Source organism: Ornithorhynchus anatinus, chromosome 7, assembly GCF_004115215.2.
Source record: "Ornithorhynchus anatinus isolate Pmale09 chromosome 7, mOrnAna1.pri.v4, whole genome shotgun sequence".
Classification (NCBI taxonomy): domain Eukaryota; kingdom Metazoa; phylum Chordata; class Mammalia; order Monotremata; family Ornithorhynchidae; genus Ornithorhynchus; species Ornithorhynchus anatinus.
The window spans coordinates 77,622,033-77,638,458 of record NC_041734.1 but is presented as its reverse complement, the minus strand read 5'-3'; the positions used below and the strand labels follow the sequence as shown (position 1 = coordinate 77,638,458).

At 61.0% G+C, this 16,426-nt stretch overlaps 1 protein-coding gene across 3 annotated transcripts in view; it reads right to left on the bottom strand.

Moving 5' to 3' along the window:
• Positions 1–256: 256 nt before the first annotated feature.
• C2CD6 (C2 calcium dependent domain containing 6) overlaps positions 257–16,426 on the bottom strand; it is a 49,010-nt gene continuing 32,840 nt past the window's right edge. For all 3 annotated transcript variants that reach the window (XM_029069797.2, XM_029069798.2, XM_029069796.2), the window contains exons 13-15: positions 15,296–15,649; positions 5,914–9,492; positions 257–783 (exon numbers count right to left, since the gene is read on the bottom strand). In XM_029069797.2, the coding sequence (XP_028925630.1) occupies positions 412–783; positions 5,914–9,492; positions 15,296–15,649 (4,305 nt within the window). In that variant the 3' untranslated portion in view covers positions 257–411. The remainder of the gene's footprint in view (positions 784–5,913; positions 9,493–15,295; positions 15,650–16,426) is intronic.

Genomic DNA, 16,426 nt, shown 5'->3' with positions numbered 1-16,426 from the left:
ACCACCGCCGTCACCTCGCTTACCGCGCAGACGTCCCGAAGCCGGCCCCGGGCGTGAAGATCGGCTCGAGCAAGCCAACGGGCGGTAACGCGATCGATCGTTCTCCGGCGCCGCCGCCCGTGCCTGTCAATCCATCGACCGACGGCGTTTATCGGGCGCTTTCCCGGGGATCGCCCTCTCTAGCGTCGGATTCCCCGCGCGGCCGGCCGACGGGCGCGGAGTCCGGCGCTCTCTCGGGCCCCGAGACGGAAACGCGTTCAAACGGCCGCGTGCCGGGACGCCTTTATTTTTCCATTCCGACAAAAGCGGTACGGGGGGGGTGACGAGACGACACCTCGTGGCCGGTGGGCGGGGAAGAGGGCCCGCCAGCGTCGCGGCGGGGAGACGCGCACGCGAGCCGTCTCGACGCCCCTAGTCTTTGGACTTGAGATTTTCATTCAACAGGTGAAGGATCTCACAGACCACGGAGCACTTCTCCAGGTTCCGTTCTAACCGTCCTCTCCGGTCATCCGGACCGTCGGCGCCCGAGACGGCGGTCGGGCTCGCCGGGCCAGCCGGCGTTCCCGGAGGCGGGGCGCCGGGGGCCGGGGCCTTCCCCGAGCCCGGCTCCCTCTTCGGCCGGGTGGGGTCGGAAGCGGCGTTGGGTCTCGCCGGGCCGGGGAGGCCGTCGGGCGCGTCCTCTGGGAACTTTCCCAAATCAAGTTTTGCTCTTCTTTTGGCCCTTTCGAGATGGTGGACCGTGGCCCTATCCGCGTCGTCCTTTCTAACGGGGGCACAACAAACCTAGGCGGTAAAACAGAAGCGGATCAGGTTCGGCGGTCGTGTCGTTCGGCTTTACGAGAACGGCACGACGGTTCAGACCGGAGGGGGAGGCCTCGGCGGAAGGAGCGCGGGGCCGAGAGTCAGAGGGCCTGGGTTCTAATCCCAGCCCCGACACCTTTTTCTCTCACGGTATCCGCCGGGCGCTTCCTATGTGCCAGGCACTCTTCTTAAGCACGGGGGAAGACGAGAACGAATCAGGTTGTCCTACGTGAGGCTCCCGGTATTAATCTTCATTCTACAGAAGAGGTCGCCGAGGCACAGAGACGTGAAGTGACTTGCCCAAGGTCCCCCAGCAGACAGAACGGCAGAGCCGGGATTAGAGCCGAGGCCCTTGCGACTCCCAGGCCCGGGCTCTCGCCTCTAAGTCACGCTGCTCCGCTAAGACCTTGGGCCAGTCACTTGACAGCATCTGTCAAACGGAGAATGAATCCTACTCCCTTCTGACTGGAGGCTCACCGTGGGCAGGGAACACACCTATCAATTCTGCTACACCGTCCTCTGCCAAGCGCTTACCACGGTGTTCCGCGTACGGTAAGTATTCAATAAATACGACCGACCGACGCTCGGACTGTGAGCCCCCGGGGGGGGGCAGAGACTGTATCCTAGAGAAGCAGCGTGGCTCGGCGGGAGGAAGGGCACGGGCTGGGGAGTCACAGGCCACGGGTCCAAATGCCGGCTCCGCCGCCTGTCAGCCGTGTGACTTTGGGCAAGTCACCTGACTTCCCGGTGCCTCAGTTCCCTCTTCTGTCAGATGGGGATTAAAACCGTGAGCCCCACGTGGGACATCCTGATCACCTCGTATCCCCCAGCACTTCCAACAGTGCTCTGCACACGGTAAGCACTTAACAGATACCACCACGGATTTATTTTATCTTCGGTAGCACTGTGCTGAGCGCATCGTAACGGAGTTGGCAGACCCGTTCCCTTCCCAAGACGAGCTTAGAGTGCAGAAGGGGAGACGGGCGTTGATATAAATATTCTCTATTCTCTACTGAGAAGCAGCGTGGCTCAGGGGAAGGAGCACGGGCTTCGGAGTCAGAGGTCATGGGTTCGAATCCCGGCTCTGCCGCTTGTCAGCTGTGTGACTGTGGGCGAGTGACTTCACTTCTCTGGGCCTCAGTGACCTCATCTGTAAAATGGGGATTAAGACTGTGAGCCCCACGTGGGACAACCTGATTCCCCCGTGTCTACCCCGGGGCTTAGCACAGTGCTCTGCGCGGAGTAAGCGCTTAACAAATACCAACATTCTTCTTCTCATTAAATGAATGAATTACGCGTACGGGCACGAGCGCTGTGGCGAATAAAGGGTGAAAATCTTAGGGCAGGGATGACGCAGAAGGGAGCTGTAGAGGCCTAGTCAGGGAAGGCCTCTCGGAGGAGATGGGCCTTCAAAGAGACTGCGAAGGTGGGGAGGGTGATCATCTCTGTCGGAGAGGAAGAGGGAGGGCGTTCCAGGCCAGAGGCAGGACGTGGGCAAGAGGCTGGCAGCGAGACAGACGAGACGGAGGGACGGCGAGGAGGTAAATGTGCGGGCCGGGTCGGAGTAAGAAATCAGCCAAGTAAGGTAGGAGGGGGCGAGATGATTGACCGCTTTAAAGTCGCCGGGGAGGGGTTCCTGTCTGATGCGGAGGTGGACGGACAACCCCCGGAGGTCCTGGAGGAGGGAGGAGACACGGACCGACTGTCTCGGTAGAAGAACGATCCGGGCGGAAGGGCGGGGCACGGACCGGAGTGGGGAGAGACGGGAGGCCGGGAGGTCGGCGAGGAGGCGGGCCGAGCCGACAGGGCTGAGTGAGGGATCGAATAGGCGGGTTGAATGAGAGAGAGGAGTCGAGGACGACGCCGAGGCTCCGGGCCGGTGAGACGGGACGGACGGCGGCGACGTCTACAGTGATGGGAAAGTCGGGGGCAGGACGGGCTTCGGGTGGCAAGATAAAGGAGTTCTGTTTTAGGACACGTTAAGGGACGGGAGGCGACGGGAGGACATCCGAGGAGAGACGACCAGACCGTAAGCCCGTCGATGGGCAGGGACTGTCTCTATCTGTTGCCGAACTGTACATCCCAAGCGCTCAGTAAGGTGCTCCGCACACAGCAAGCGCTCAATAAATACTATTGAATGAACGTCTCGAACGCAGGGGAAACGTGAGCCTGGAGCGAGAGAAAGAGATCAGGGCTGGAGATGGAGATTTGGGAATCATCCACAGAGGTGGTAGGCGAAGCCATGGAAGCAAATGAGTTCTCCCAGGGGTTGGGTGTACGCGGAGAATCGAAAGGGACCCGAGAACTGAACCTTGAGAGACTCCCACGGTTAAGGGGTGGGAGGCGGAGGAGGGGTCCGTCGAAGAGACCGAGAAGGAGCGGCCAGAGGGACGGGAGGGGAACCAGGAGAGGACAGAGTCAGCGAAGCCGAGGTCGCGTGACCTTTTCAGCGGGAGGGGGTGGCGGACGGCGTTCGCTTCGCTGTCTGGATCGTATTCCTAAAGGACACATCCAGCCCACGTCTCCCCACTTCTCAGAAACCTCCAACGGTCGTCCGAGCTCCCCGGGGGACGGGGGGGGGGCCGTGACTGACTCGATTAGACCGTGAGCCCGTCGGCGGGCAGGGACCGTCTCTATCTGTTGCCGAGCTGTCCATTCCAAGCGCTTAGTACGGTGCTCTGCACATAGTAAGCGCTCAATAAATACTACTGAATGACTAACTCCCTGCTGTGTATCTTCTCTCAGCGCTCAGTACACTGCTCTGCACACATTAAGTGCTTAATAAGTATCACTGCTACGGCTTCTCGAGCAATTGTACTCACTGAGCGCTTACCGCGTGCAGGGCAGGGTACTAATGATCACGATACCGGTGGTATCCGTTAAGCGCTCACTACGCGCCAAGCGCTGTTCTCAGTGCTGGAGTAGATAGACGGTAATCAGGCTGTCCCGGGTGGGGCTCCGAGTCGTAATCCCCATTTTACAGATGAGGTAACTGAGGCACAGTGAAGTTAAGTGGCTTGCCCAAGGTCACAGAGCAGACAGGTGGCGGAGCCGGGATCGGGACCCACGGCCTCTGACTCCGAAGCCCGTACGTTCCCCGCCCGCAAGGGGCTTCTAAGTCCACGTGAAATAGAAAATCCTTACCATCGATGTTGGCATCTGTTAAGCGCTTCCTACGTGCAGAGCACCGTTCTACGCGCTGGGGGAGATACAGGGTCATCGGGTCGTCCCACGTGGGGCTCACGGTCTTCCTCCCCATTTTCCGGATGAGGAAACCGAGGCACAGAGTTCAGGGACTCGCCCAAAGTCACCCAGCAGACCGGCGGCGGAGCTGGGATTCGAACCACGACCTCGGACTCCCAGGCCCGGGCTCTTTCCACCGAGCCGCGCTGCTGACCGCTGGGTGCAGGGCACTCAGTCAGTTTCCCCCCCCCGCTGCCTTACCTCCCACTCCGACCCGGCCCACACACTCCGCTGCTCTGACGCCAACCTACTCCCGCGCCTCGATCTCCTCTACCTCGCCCACGTCTCGCCTCTGCCCCTCGGTATCCGGCAGGGCCATCGCTCTCCCCACCGTCAAAGCTTTCTGAAAAATCACATCCCCTCCAAGAGGCCTCCCCCGACTAAGCCCTCGTTTCCCCTAAACCCGCTCCCTTCTGCGTCCTCTTTACATCCGGGTCGTACCACTACCATTACCACCCCCGTTACCACTGTTCTTAATATCGCAAAGTACCCTGCTGAACTTCAGACTGTAGGCTTCTTTCTGACAGTCTGATACCAGGAAGCGGCACGGATAGAGCGTGGGCCCGGGGGTCGGCAGGACCCGGGTTCTAATCCCGGCCCTGTCACTTGTCTGCTGGGGGACCTCGGGCAAGAAGCTTCACTTCTCCGGACCTCAGTTACCTCATCTCTAAAGCGGGGACCGAGACCGTGAGTCCCTTGTGGGACGGGGACCGTGTCCAACCTCATCAGCTTGTATCTATCCCAGCGCTTCGAACCCTGTTTGACACATAGTAAGTGCTGAACAGATACCATCAGGAGCAGCGGGGCTCAATGGAAAGAGCCCGGGCTTGGGAGTCGGGAGTCACGGGTTCTAATCCCGGGCTCAGCCGCTTGTCAGCCGTGTGCCTTTGGTAAACTCACTTCACTTCTCTGGGCCTCAGTTCCCGCGTCTGTAAAATGGGGATGAAGACCGCGAGCCCCACGCGGGACGACCCGATCACCCTGTATCCTCCCCAGAGCTTAAAACGGTGCTCGGCACATGGTGGGCGCTTGATAGACGCAATCATCGACGCTACTATTTACTGGGATAAGCAGCGTGGCTCAGTGAGAAGCAGCGTGGCTTAGTGGAAGGGGAACGGGCGTGGGAGTCAGAGGACGTGGGTTCCAATCCCGGCTCCGCCACCTGTCCGCTGTGTGACCTTGGGCAAGTCGCTTAACTTCCCTGTGCCTCGGTGACCTCGTCCGGAAAGTGGGGATGGAGACTGTGAGCCCCACGTGCGACGACCCGATTACCCCGTGTCTATCCCGGCGCTCAGAACGGCGCCTGGCACAGAGGAAGCGCTTAACGAATACCATCATCATCGTTATCGTTACCGATAAACTCCTGACATTCCTCGATTATAAGATTCTTCAAATGCCACCCCGCCTCTCCGTGCACGTGACGAAGGCGAGGGCTATCTGCCGTTCTACCGCCGCAGACCGAGACGGGCTAAGCTGGGTGAGCCAGGCCGGCGAGCGGTGCCCCGAAGGAGGCTTTCCGAGTTTTCGTTGGGCATTTCCCGGAAGAGAGGCACGACTGGGTTTCGGGGGGTGGTTCCATTTGCGGAGCTGTCGATTTAAACGCCGCAGCTCGGGACGGTCACCGCCCGACCCACGCCGAGTCAGGGGCGTATTTCTATTAACGCCCGTCTCCGCCTTCGGACCGCGAACCGGCTGTGGGGGTGGAATGCGTCCACCGAGTCCGTCGCGTCGCCCCCTCCCGAGCGCTTAGCGCGGCGCTCTGCGCCCCGATAAGCGCTCCCTAAACGCCACCGACGGAGACCGAGGGGAGCGGCCTTTGACGGACCCCACCGCCCGGCGCGGAGGGAGGAGGGAGGGGACGAATCTTACCACGGGCGGGTTCCTCCGCGCGCTCCAGACCCGCGGCAGCGTCTTGGAGTCGGTTTTTCCTCGGGGCGCTTTCGCGGGGGTCGGGCCCGGGGGCTTAGGGGCGGGGAGGGACCCCGGCGCCCCGGCCCTGCCATTCCCTACGTCCTTCCCTTCCCACTTTCTCTCCCCGGGAACTCTGGGTCTGGGGGCCTCCCCCCTGAGCACATCTGGGAAGGTGACCCACTCGACCCCCTCGGCGTCTCGGAGGCCGGGTCCGGAAGCCATCCGGACGGCGCCGCCGCCGCCTCTCTCCCGGCAGGTCTCCCTGAGCCTGATGGCGACCGGCCGGATCTCCTTCCGGTACTGCGCGGACGGCACCGTCTTCCTCGGGGCGGCCGGGTTGGGGCCCGGGCCGGGTTGGGCGCCCGGGCCCTGGGCTCTCTTCTTTTCTCTCCCTCTCCCCCCCCACAGCTGGTGCGGTCCGTGGGGAACGCCCCTGGAACTCAGACTGGCGAAGATGTTGACGTTCATCCAGGACGGCGCCAGTCGGGGCAGGCACTCCCGCAGGGCCGCCCGGACGCCGGGGTCAGGGGCCCCGAGGGCGGGCGGGGGGACCCCCTCGGCGCCCGCCCTCACCGTCACGTTGTAGAGATGGAGCCGCTCCTGACTGAGGGACTTGATTTCGAGGGATCTCCCCGAGGGGGCTCCCTCTGCCTGGCGAGCCCAGAGCGGAGGGGCGGGCCCGGCTTCCCGCCGCAGCTGGACCCGGCCTCGCTCTCGGCGTTCTCGGCGCGGCGGCACCGCCGCGCCCGCCAGCGGTTCCGCGGGGGTCCCGGCCGGAGGCTCCGGCGCCCCTCTCCTCGCAACGGGTCCTGCCGCGGTCAGGCTCGGTCTGGAAGCGCCCTCCCGGGGAGGCGGGCCCCGCTTCTCCTCCCTCGGGCCCGGCGACTTCCCTCTCGGGTGGCGCCACGAGAAAGGCTGCCCTTCCCTCTCCGTCTCTCTGACGAGCCCGGTCGACGAGGGCTTCTCCAGGGGCGGGTCCCGCGGGGGCTTTTTCGGGCTTTCGGCGTTTCTGCTCTCCCTTCTGGGGGGCCCCCTGGCCGGCAGAGGGGCGAGATCCGACGACTTCGGGGCCGGGCCCCCGGGGTTCATCCGAGAGAGGTTACGACGGATCTTCCCCAGTTCCGTCTCGGTGAGGAGCCCCGACCGGGACAGTCTTTCCAGAAAGAGATCTTGGAGGTATTTGCTCAAACCGGATTTCAGCTTTAGGATTTCCTTCTCGGAGAGAACGGAAAGGAGATCTTGCAGGCTTCGGCTTAACGCGGGTTTCGGGCCTCCGCGGTCGGTCTCCGCCCAACTGCCGCCGGGGGGGCTTCGTCGACCTCCGAGAAGGGCACCTGCCAGGCCGCCCTTCCCTCTCGACGACGACGGATTTTGGAGCAGCTCCTCTGGCTCCCTCTTGGCGGTCGTCCCGGTTCCGAAGAGCTTCTCGTGCAGGTGACACTCGAGAATCTCCCCTAAGAAAGACTTCAAGTACCTCAGGTCCGATGCCAAACGTCTGTCCGCGAGGGGACGATGGGCCTCGTTTAAAAAGGACTGGATTTCCTTTTCTATTTCTGCAAATGGCTCCGTGAAATGAACCGGCCCTCGAAGGGGGACATCCGTCTCGAGAGATCCGGGGGGCCTGGTTTTCGCGTTCACCGGAGGGTGGGCCCGGAAAGCCTTCTCCGCATCCGCGTCGGCGGTCTCTCCCGGCTCTGTCGGTCTTCCGGCGAGACGGTCCCGCGGGTGCTTGCTCGTTTCAGACTCCCGTCTTCCCTCTTCGGATGGCGGGGGTCTCCCGAGTGGCTCCGGCAGGCTCTCGCTTAGGGCGGGCCTCGGGCCTAATCCGTCTCTGGTCCTAACGGTCTTCCTCGGCTGGCCTCTTTTATTTTCCGGCCCACCCGACTCGAGGCTTCCTCGATCGCCTGGCAGGGGAAAACCGGGGGGCTCCCGGGCCTCGGCTTTTTGCTCTGGCCCCAAAAGAGCCTCGGTGACACAGCTCTGAAGGATCTGGCCTAGAAGGGATGTTAAACTTTTCCCGTCAGGGTCAGAAAGGTTCGCCGTGAGGTTGTTGGACAAGTCAGTGATAGAGGACCCGAGATCCTGTCCTTCTGAAATCGCCTCTCTGCAGGCCCCTTGCTCCTTCTGAGGCGGGTCGGCCTCCCCCTCCGCCGGCGACCCATCGCGGGCTCTGTCGGGGTCTCGGCCCGCGTCTTCTCGTTCGAAAATGGGGCTCGGCTCAGGGAGGGGCTCCTCGTCCAGCGGAAATTCTACTCGGGCTCTTGTCACCTCGGAAGGGTTCTCGAAGGAATAATCGGATCTGTTCTCGGGGAGGCTCTTCTCCGGAACCGAACCGGGAGCTTCTTCACCTGGAGGTTCTCTCTGGTCCAACTCCACGACTTTTATCAGGCCGGTTTCTAAGAGGACCTCTATGGGCAGCTCCTGCAGCATCTGGTTTAGAACGGCTGGGCCCGCCTCGTCTGTTTCTGGACGGCCTCCCTCCCGGGGCTCCCGCACCTTCTCCGGGATGTCCGGACGCCGCCGCTTCCCCGGCGTCTGCGTTCCGGATCCCGGCTCCGACGAGGTCGCGCTTTTCCCTTCCGGGTCCGTCTCGCTGACCGAGCCCGTCCCGGTTGGCGACTCCGTGAGTCGGCCTCGGGGGTCCGGGCTGGGGAGGGGCTCCGGGTCGACGGCCGGGCTTTCTAAATGTTTCTTTTTGGAGCTGCTCTTTCTCGGAATGGGCCTGTCTTCCCCGGGCTGCCGTTCTTCGGGGTGCGGGGAGGAGGAGCCGGCCTCTTCCTTCTCTGCCTCCCCGGCTTCGGTCAGCCCGCTTTCTAAGGGGGCCTCTCGGGGAACGTCTCCGAGGGTCAGCCTCGGAACGTCCGTCCCCGAAAACCGGCCTCCGCGGCGATCTTGACTTTCCTCGACCAGCTTGATTCCCCAACCATCCGGGGGTTTCTCTAGCACGCCGGGGAAATGATCTCCTTCCTCCGGCTTTCCCGCCGTCGGCGAAAACACAGCCACCAGAAGGCCCTGGAGACTTTTATTTAAAAACGATTTCATGATAAATAGATCCTGAAGCCTCTCCAGAAGCTGGCCTTGAAGATTATTTAAGTAAGAATCCGGACATAACATCACTTGGGCTCGCCACAGGCTGCCCTCTGAAGAACCCGGCTCTTCCGCGCTCAGAGTCGTATCCATCACGAGGGGCGATTCCGCTCCGACACCCGAGGCGGAAACGTCGGAGGCGGATTCCTCCTCGCCGATCGGGGCTTCCCCCGATGAGTCCGTCCCGGGGTCCGGAGGCTCTTCCTGGGAAGGGGCGGGGACGCGCTCCCAGCGAGACGTCTCCGGGGTTTCCGTCGCCGTCCCGGAGGGGTCCGGCGGGCCGGGGGGGTCTTGGTCCTCGTGCTCCATCGCTTCCGCGGTCAGAGTACTTTTCCTCAAACGGGCATGGACGGGTCCATCTTGCTTTTCCGTGCCTCTCCTCTCCCCCACTAGTATTTCTTTCAGGTTCTGCTGAAAGGACTCAAAATAGTCCCAACTGACCAGGGGTTCCTGAAATTAGAATGCGAAACGCAGATCTGCAAACGCGACAGTTTGACGTTTGGGGTTACAAGCCGTTTTCCCGATTTTTAGATTTCCCGGCGTTACTCGCCAAACGGTGGCAAAACCACGGTGGGAACGGGAAAGGGGGCCCGACGGAACGCTTAGCATCTGGAGAAGCAGCGTGGCCCAGCGGAAAGAGCACAGGGCAGGGGGTCAGAGGACCTGGGCTCTAATTCTGGCTCGGCCATTTATCTGCTTTGTGACCTCGGGCAAGTCATTTCACTTCCTCTGTGCCTGAGTTTCCTCCTCTGTTAAAAAGGGATCAAGACTGTGACTCCGGCCCAACCGACCCCAGCGGTTAGGAGAGTGCCTCGCACAAAGTGAGCGCTTAGCAAACGCCACAGAAAAACTACCCGTCGTCCCGCTCTTCTAGACCGTGAGCTCCGTTTGGGACCGCGATCCTGTCTGACCAAATCAGGTTGTATCGATCCCGGTGTCGAGTACGGTGCCTGGCACATAGTAGGAGCTGAACAAGTGCCAGCACGGCTCGGTGGCGACAGCCCGGGCTCGGGAGTCAGAGGTCATGGGTTCGAATCCCGGCTCCGCCACTCGTCGGCTGCGTGACCGCGGGCAAGTCGCTTCACGTCCCTGGGCCTCAGTTCCCTCATCTGTAAAATGGGGATTAACCGTGAGCCTCACGTGGGACGACCTGATTACCCTGTATCTACCCCGGCGCTTAGAACGGTGCGCTGAACATAATGAGTGCTTTAAAAAACAAGCCATCATCATCAAGTACCGTGATTATGGTTCATTCAGGTATTCATTCGTTCAGTCATATTCACTGAGCGCTTACTGAGTGCACAGCACTGAATTAAACGCTTGGGAGAGTCTAAGAGAACAATAAAGAGAGAGATTCCCTGCCCACAACAAGCTTCTATTTTAGGGGGAAGACGGACCTTGATGTAAATACACAAAATTACAGGTTGATGGGGGGGGGGGGGGGAGACGGAGGGAGGGAGAGCGGGAGGGAGGGAGAGCGGGAGGGAGAGAAGGAAGGAGAGAGGGAGGGAGAGATAGAGGGAGGAGAGGGAGAGAGGGAGAGAGAACGCAACGTGGCTTAGTGGTAAGAGCCCGGGCTCGGGAGTCAGAGGAGGTGCGTTCTAATCCCGGCTCCGCCACTCGTCTGCTGTGTGACCCTGGGCGAGCCGCTTCCTTTCTCTGCGCCTCAGTCATCTCACTCGTAAAATGGGGATAAGCACTGGGGGGCGGGGATACGAGGTGATCAGGTTGTCCCATGTGGGGCTCACAGTTTTAGCCCCCATTTTACAGATGAGGTAACTGAGGCACGGAGAAGTGAAGTGACTCGCCCAAAGTCACACAGCTGGCAAGCGGCGGAGCGGGATTAGAACCCATGACCTCTGACTCCCAAGCCATGTTAAGTGCTTACCGTGGGTCAAACTCAGGGCTAAGCGCTTCTCTGTGCTTCGTTCTCCTCATCTGTGGATTAAAACCTTGCTCTTCTTCATTCGGTCGTATTTATTAAGCGCTTACTGTGCGCAGAGCACTGTACTGAGTGCTTGGGAAAGTACAATACAATAATAAACGGTGACATTCCCTGCCCGCGACGAGCTCACAGTCTGGACGGGGGAGACAGATAATTCTTGATTCTATTTATCTTGATTCTATTTATCGCCACTGTTCTCGTCCGTCCGTCCCCCCCCCCCCCCCCCCCCCCCCGATTAGACCGTGAGCCCGTCAAAGGGCAGGGATTGTCTCTATCTGTTGCCGATTTGTTCACTCCAAGCGCTCAGTACAGTGCTCTGCACATAGTAAGCGCTCAATAAATACTATTGAATGAATGATTAATACAGTAAATTAAATTATGGATACATACAGAAGTGCTGCGGGCCTCGGTTCCTTCATCTGCAGCGTGGGGATTCGAAGCTGTCCTCCCCGCTGCCTACGGCGCGGACCCCGCGCGGGACCGGACCGCACCCGGCCTGATTAACCTGGATCTACCCCGGTGCTCGGTACGGCGCCCGGCACGTAGTAAGCACTGAACCGTAGACTGTCCTCTACAGCGTAAGCTAATTACGGGCAGGGGACGTGTCTGTCGTACTGTTATATTGTCCTCTCTCAAGCGCTTAGTACAGTGCTCCGCACTAAGTGCTCAATAAATACAACTGGCTGACGGAAGAAACACCCTACTAATCGGACGCTGCCATAATAATAATAACGATGACGATGACGGTATCGGTTAAGCGCTCATTATGTGCCAAGCGCTGTTCCGAATACTGGGTAGATACAGAGTAATCCGGTTGTCCCACGTGGGGCTCACGGTCTTAATCCCCATTTGACATATGAGGTCACTGAGGCAAAGAGAAGGGAAGTGACTTGCTTGAAGTCACACAGGAGATGATTGGCGGAGCCGGGATTAGAATCCGTGACCTCTGACTCCCAAGCCCGGGCTCTTTCCACTAAGCCACGCTCCCCCATTCGAAACCTGGGTATCCCTGCTCCACGGAGAATAAGGGCGGTGGGGCACGAGGGTTCTTGAGGGTAGGAGATCTTTGGAGATCTCCAGATGGGAGATTGCTACTCCATTTTGCCCACGGCCCGCAGCAGCCACGTGGCGGAGTCTGGATTAGAACCCGTGTCCTCTGACACCCAGGCCCGTGCTCTTTCCATTAGGCGCTTTCTAAATGCCAGGCACCGCGCTCGGCACCGGGCTAGATACAATACGGTCGGGTTGGACACGGTCCGTCTGCCCCGGGGGGGGGGGGGGGGTCCCAGTCTTAACTCCCATTTTCCAGATGAGGTGACTGAGGCCCAGAGAAGTGAAGTGACTTGCCCAAGGCCACCCGACAAACGAGCGGAGGGGTCAGGTTTAGAATCCAGGTCCTCTGACTCCCAGACTCGGGCTCTATCCGGTAGGCCACGCCGCTTCTCGGGAAGTGACCCTTCTGCACGGAATCCTCCTCGCAACACGCCCTCCTTACGACTCTCCCGTCTGGTCCCGCACCATCAGTAACGGTGTCTACGGAGCGTCCACTCTGCGCAGAGCACTCCGCCAGTTGCTGAGTGGCGAGTTTGTGGCTACTCCCTGCCCTCGGGTAGCCTCCATTCTAACGGGGGGCCGAGCCGACCTGGGAAGACGATCAGCTTCTATCTACTCCAGTGTCTACGGGGGCGGCGTGGCCTAGCGGCTGGGGCCCGGGAGTCGGAAGGGTCCGGGTTCCGATCCCGGCCCCGCCGCCGGTCTGCTGGGGGGCCTTGGGCAAGTCCCTTCTCTTCTCTGTACCTTAGCTCCCTCACCTGTAAAATGGGGATTAAGACCGTGAGCCCCACGTGCGCGCCGGATATATCGTTGCGTCGCACTGGCCCGAGCGCTCAGTATTACCGTATCAGCCCCCCATCTCTCCCCGACTCCAGTCCATACTTCCCTCCGTGCCCCGCACAAAGTAAGCGTTCAATAAATACTATTGAACGAATGCTGCCCGGATCATCTTTCCACAAAAACAGCGAGGCCGCGTTTCCCCACCCCTCAGGGAACTCCAGCGGTTGCCCATCCACCTCCTCCCGTCGCCCCCCCGGCCCGAGACACCCGCCCCCGGAGGGCGCGACGCCCGGAGAGCCCGGTCACCTCGGCGTCGCCCTGGCTTCATCTCTCTCGTTCAGCCCGCCTTCAGATCCCGTCGGTTCTGCTCCCGCAACCTTGCTAGAATCTGCCCTTTCCTCTCCACCTGCTTCACGTTCATCCCAATCACTCATCTTGTCACCGTCATCACTCATCACTGTCTCTCCCGCTCCGGCCCCCACGTCACTCTGCTGCCCCGATCGTTTGCGGGGAAAAAAAAGTTCGGTCCACGTTTCTCCGCTCCTCGAAAACCTCCGGTGGGTTGTGCCCATCCACCTTCGCATCGGGCATTCGTCCGTTCCATCGAATTTATCGAGCGCTTACAGTGTGCCGGGCACTCTACCGAGCGCTTGGAAAGTACAGTTGGGCAACAGATAGAGACGACCCCTACCCGACTACGGGCTCACTATGGGCGTGGAACTGGGGAGACGGACGACAGAGCAAAATGAAACGGGCAGACGGGCATCGACAGCATCGAGATAAACGGAGTCAGAGGTCTACGCACAGCGTTAATAAAATTAACAGAACGATAAATACGTACGTACGGACACACGTGCTGCGGGGCCGGGGGGGGGGGGGTAGAGCGGAGGGAGGGAACGGGGGCGTCGGGGAGGGGTGGAGGAAAAGGGGAGCTGAGTCTGGGAAGGGCTCCCGGAGGAGGCGAGCTTTCAGTAGGGCTCTGAAGGGGGGAAGAGAGTGAGTTTGGGGGACGCGAGGAGGAAGGGCGTTCCGGGACAGCGGGAGGACGCGGGCCGGGGGCCGGACAGAAACCCCCTCCCGCTGGCCTTCAAGGATTCGACCGCCTCGCCCGCCTCCCGCCGATCTCACCTCACGGATCTCCCGCTGCGACTCGGCGTGCTCGGCTCACTCCCCCCAACGCCGTCCTACCCGCCGTGGCTCCGTCTCTCCCACCCCCTCGGCCGACCCTCGCCCGCGTCCCGCCTCGGACGTGGAACTCCCTCCCCTTTCGCATCCAAGAGACCCCCCACTCTCCCCCCACCCCCGGCCTTCAGAGCCTTGTATCGCGACACGTCCTCCAAGAGGCCTTCTCCGACAACTCCCTCTTTACCCCACAGCTCCCTCTCCCTTCCGCGTCTGAGCTCTGTTTCCACCCCTCCCCTCAGCCCCACAGAGCTTTCGCGCAAACCTGTCGCTTATTTTAATTCATTCGACAGTATTTACTGAGCGCTTACTATGCGCAGAGCACTGTGCTGAGCGCTTGCCCGGCTCCGCCTCGGGACCCTGAGCTCCTCTGTGGAGGGGGAATATGATCTGCCGAACGTGATCCGTCGTAACGATAATAATGTCGGTGTTCGTTAAGCGCTTACTACGCGCAGAGCACCGTTCTGAGCGCTGGGGGAGATACGGGGTAGTGAGGTTGTCCCACGTGAGGCTCACAGTCTTCATCCCCCTCTTCCAGATGAGGTCGCTGAGGCCCGGAGAAGCCAAGTGACTCGCCCTCAGTCACACAGCTGCCGGGCGGCGGAGGCGGGATTCGAACCCACGACGTCTGACTCCCAAGCCCGGGCCCTTTCCACTGAGCCACGCTGCTCGAGGGCTCGGTCCGGTGGCCCGCCCACAGACAGAGCTCAATAAATACGACCCGCCGATCGATCCGTCGACACGATCAACAGCGGTTGGAACGAATCTCCGACTGACACGGTAATAACAAGGATGACGATGGTACCCGTCGGGCGCTCACCACGTGCCGGGCACTGTACTAAGCGCCGGGGGTGGACAGGAACGAGTCGGGTTGGATACGGTTCCCGCCCCACGCGGGGCTCACCACGGTCTCAATCCCCGTTTCACGGATAACCGAGGCACCGAGAAGCGAAGCGACCTCTCCGAGGTCGCACGGCGGGGACGCGGCGGAGCCGGGATCGACCGGCACGCCGCCACCCTTACCCGGTCAGTTCATTCCACTCCCCGGACCGTGGCTCGGTGGCAGGAGCCCGGGCTTGGGAGTCACGGGTCGTGGGTTCTAATCCCGCCTCCGCCACCGGTCGGCCGTGTGACTTTGGGCAAGTCGATTCGCTTCTCTGTGCCTCGGTTCCCTCCTCTGCAGGACGGGGACTAAGACCGTGAGCCCCGCGTGGGACGACGTGACAACCTCGTATCTCCCCCGGCGCTCAGAGCGGCGCCTAACAAGTACCCCCGTCGTTATTACGATGATACCTCTGAGGCCGCGATTTTTTGTTCTGCGGCACCGTCCGTATCTCGGCTCGTCAAGCTGCCCGTCATCTTGGTCTCCGACTCCAGAGAACGACTGGATCGATCTGCGCCACTGCTCTGATCATCCGCGGTCCTGGGTCTGACTTTCACTTTTGTCTTTTCGGAAGATCCGCGGGACCGATCTTTCTCCGCCAGTTTTTTTGAAGACGAAGAACCGGCGGTTAAGGAAGAACGGGAGGCGACCGCCGAGACTGGTTCTCTGGGGTGAAGTTTTTCTTGAGAAGTGGGGCCTGAGGTGTCCGGTTCCTGGCTCTGTTCCCCCAGAGGCGACTGACTCTCAGAAGGAGCCCCTTTCTCCTGAAATGAAAGGAAATCTCAATAACGGGAAACGAGTCAGGCTTCATTTTCCCACCGTCGGACCAGGCCGATGCTCTCAAACGGGAGCAAAACTGCATCCGTCCCCCGTACGACGACGATAGTAGCGAGCGCTTACTACGCGCCGGGCATTGTACTAAGAGTTGGGTTAGACGGAAGATCGGCCGGTCCCACTCGGGGCTCACGGTCTAAGGGCCACAGGGATTTAAATCTCCTTTTTGTAGATGAGGGAACTGAGGCCCAGAGAAGCCGAGCGACCTGTCCGAGGTCCCACAGCAGGAACGTAGCGGAGCCGGGAACAGAACCCAGGTCCTCCCCAAGCCCGGGCTCTTTCCACTAAACCTCGCTGCTTTCCCAAGGCCCTTATTTGCCGTGCTTTATTTTCGATTTTTCCCGCCATGTTTAAACCAGACAGTCTGCTCCGCCCTCCTCTTTTCTCTCTCTCTTTCTTTCTCTCTCTCTCTTTTCTCGGCTCCCCAGGATGGGGCCACGGGGAGCAGGTCGACTGCTGCTGGGTGTCAGGGGCTGCCAGAAGAGCGGGTGGGCGACGGGCCTCGTCAGGCGCAGAGATGGCGGAGCCGGGGGTCCGGCGCTCGCTCACCCACCCTGGTTTGGCACAGACCTATCGGAGCGGCGCCCCCCTGCCCTCGCGGTCCCGGCTGGAAAGGCGGGGGATCCCCCCCCCGACCCCCGCTGCATCCACCTTCCCGGCTGTGGGGGCTCCGGCCTTCCCTCCCCCGACGTCCCGGAGCTCGGACG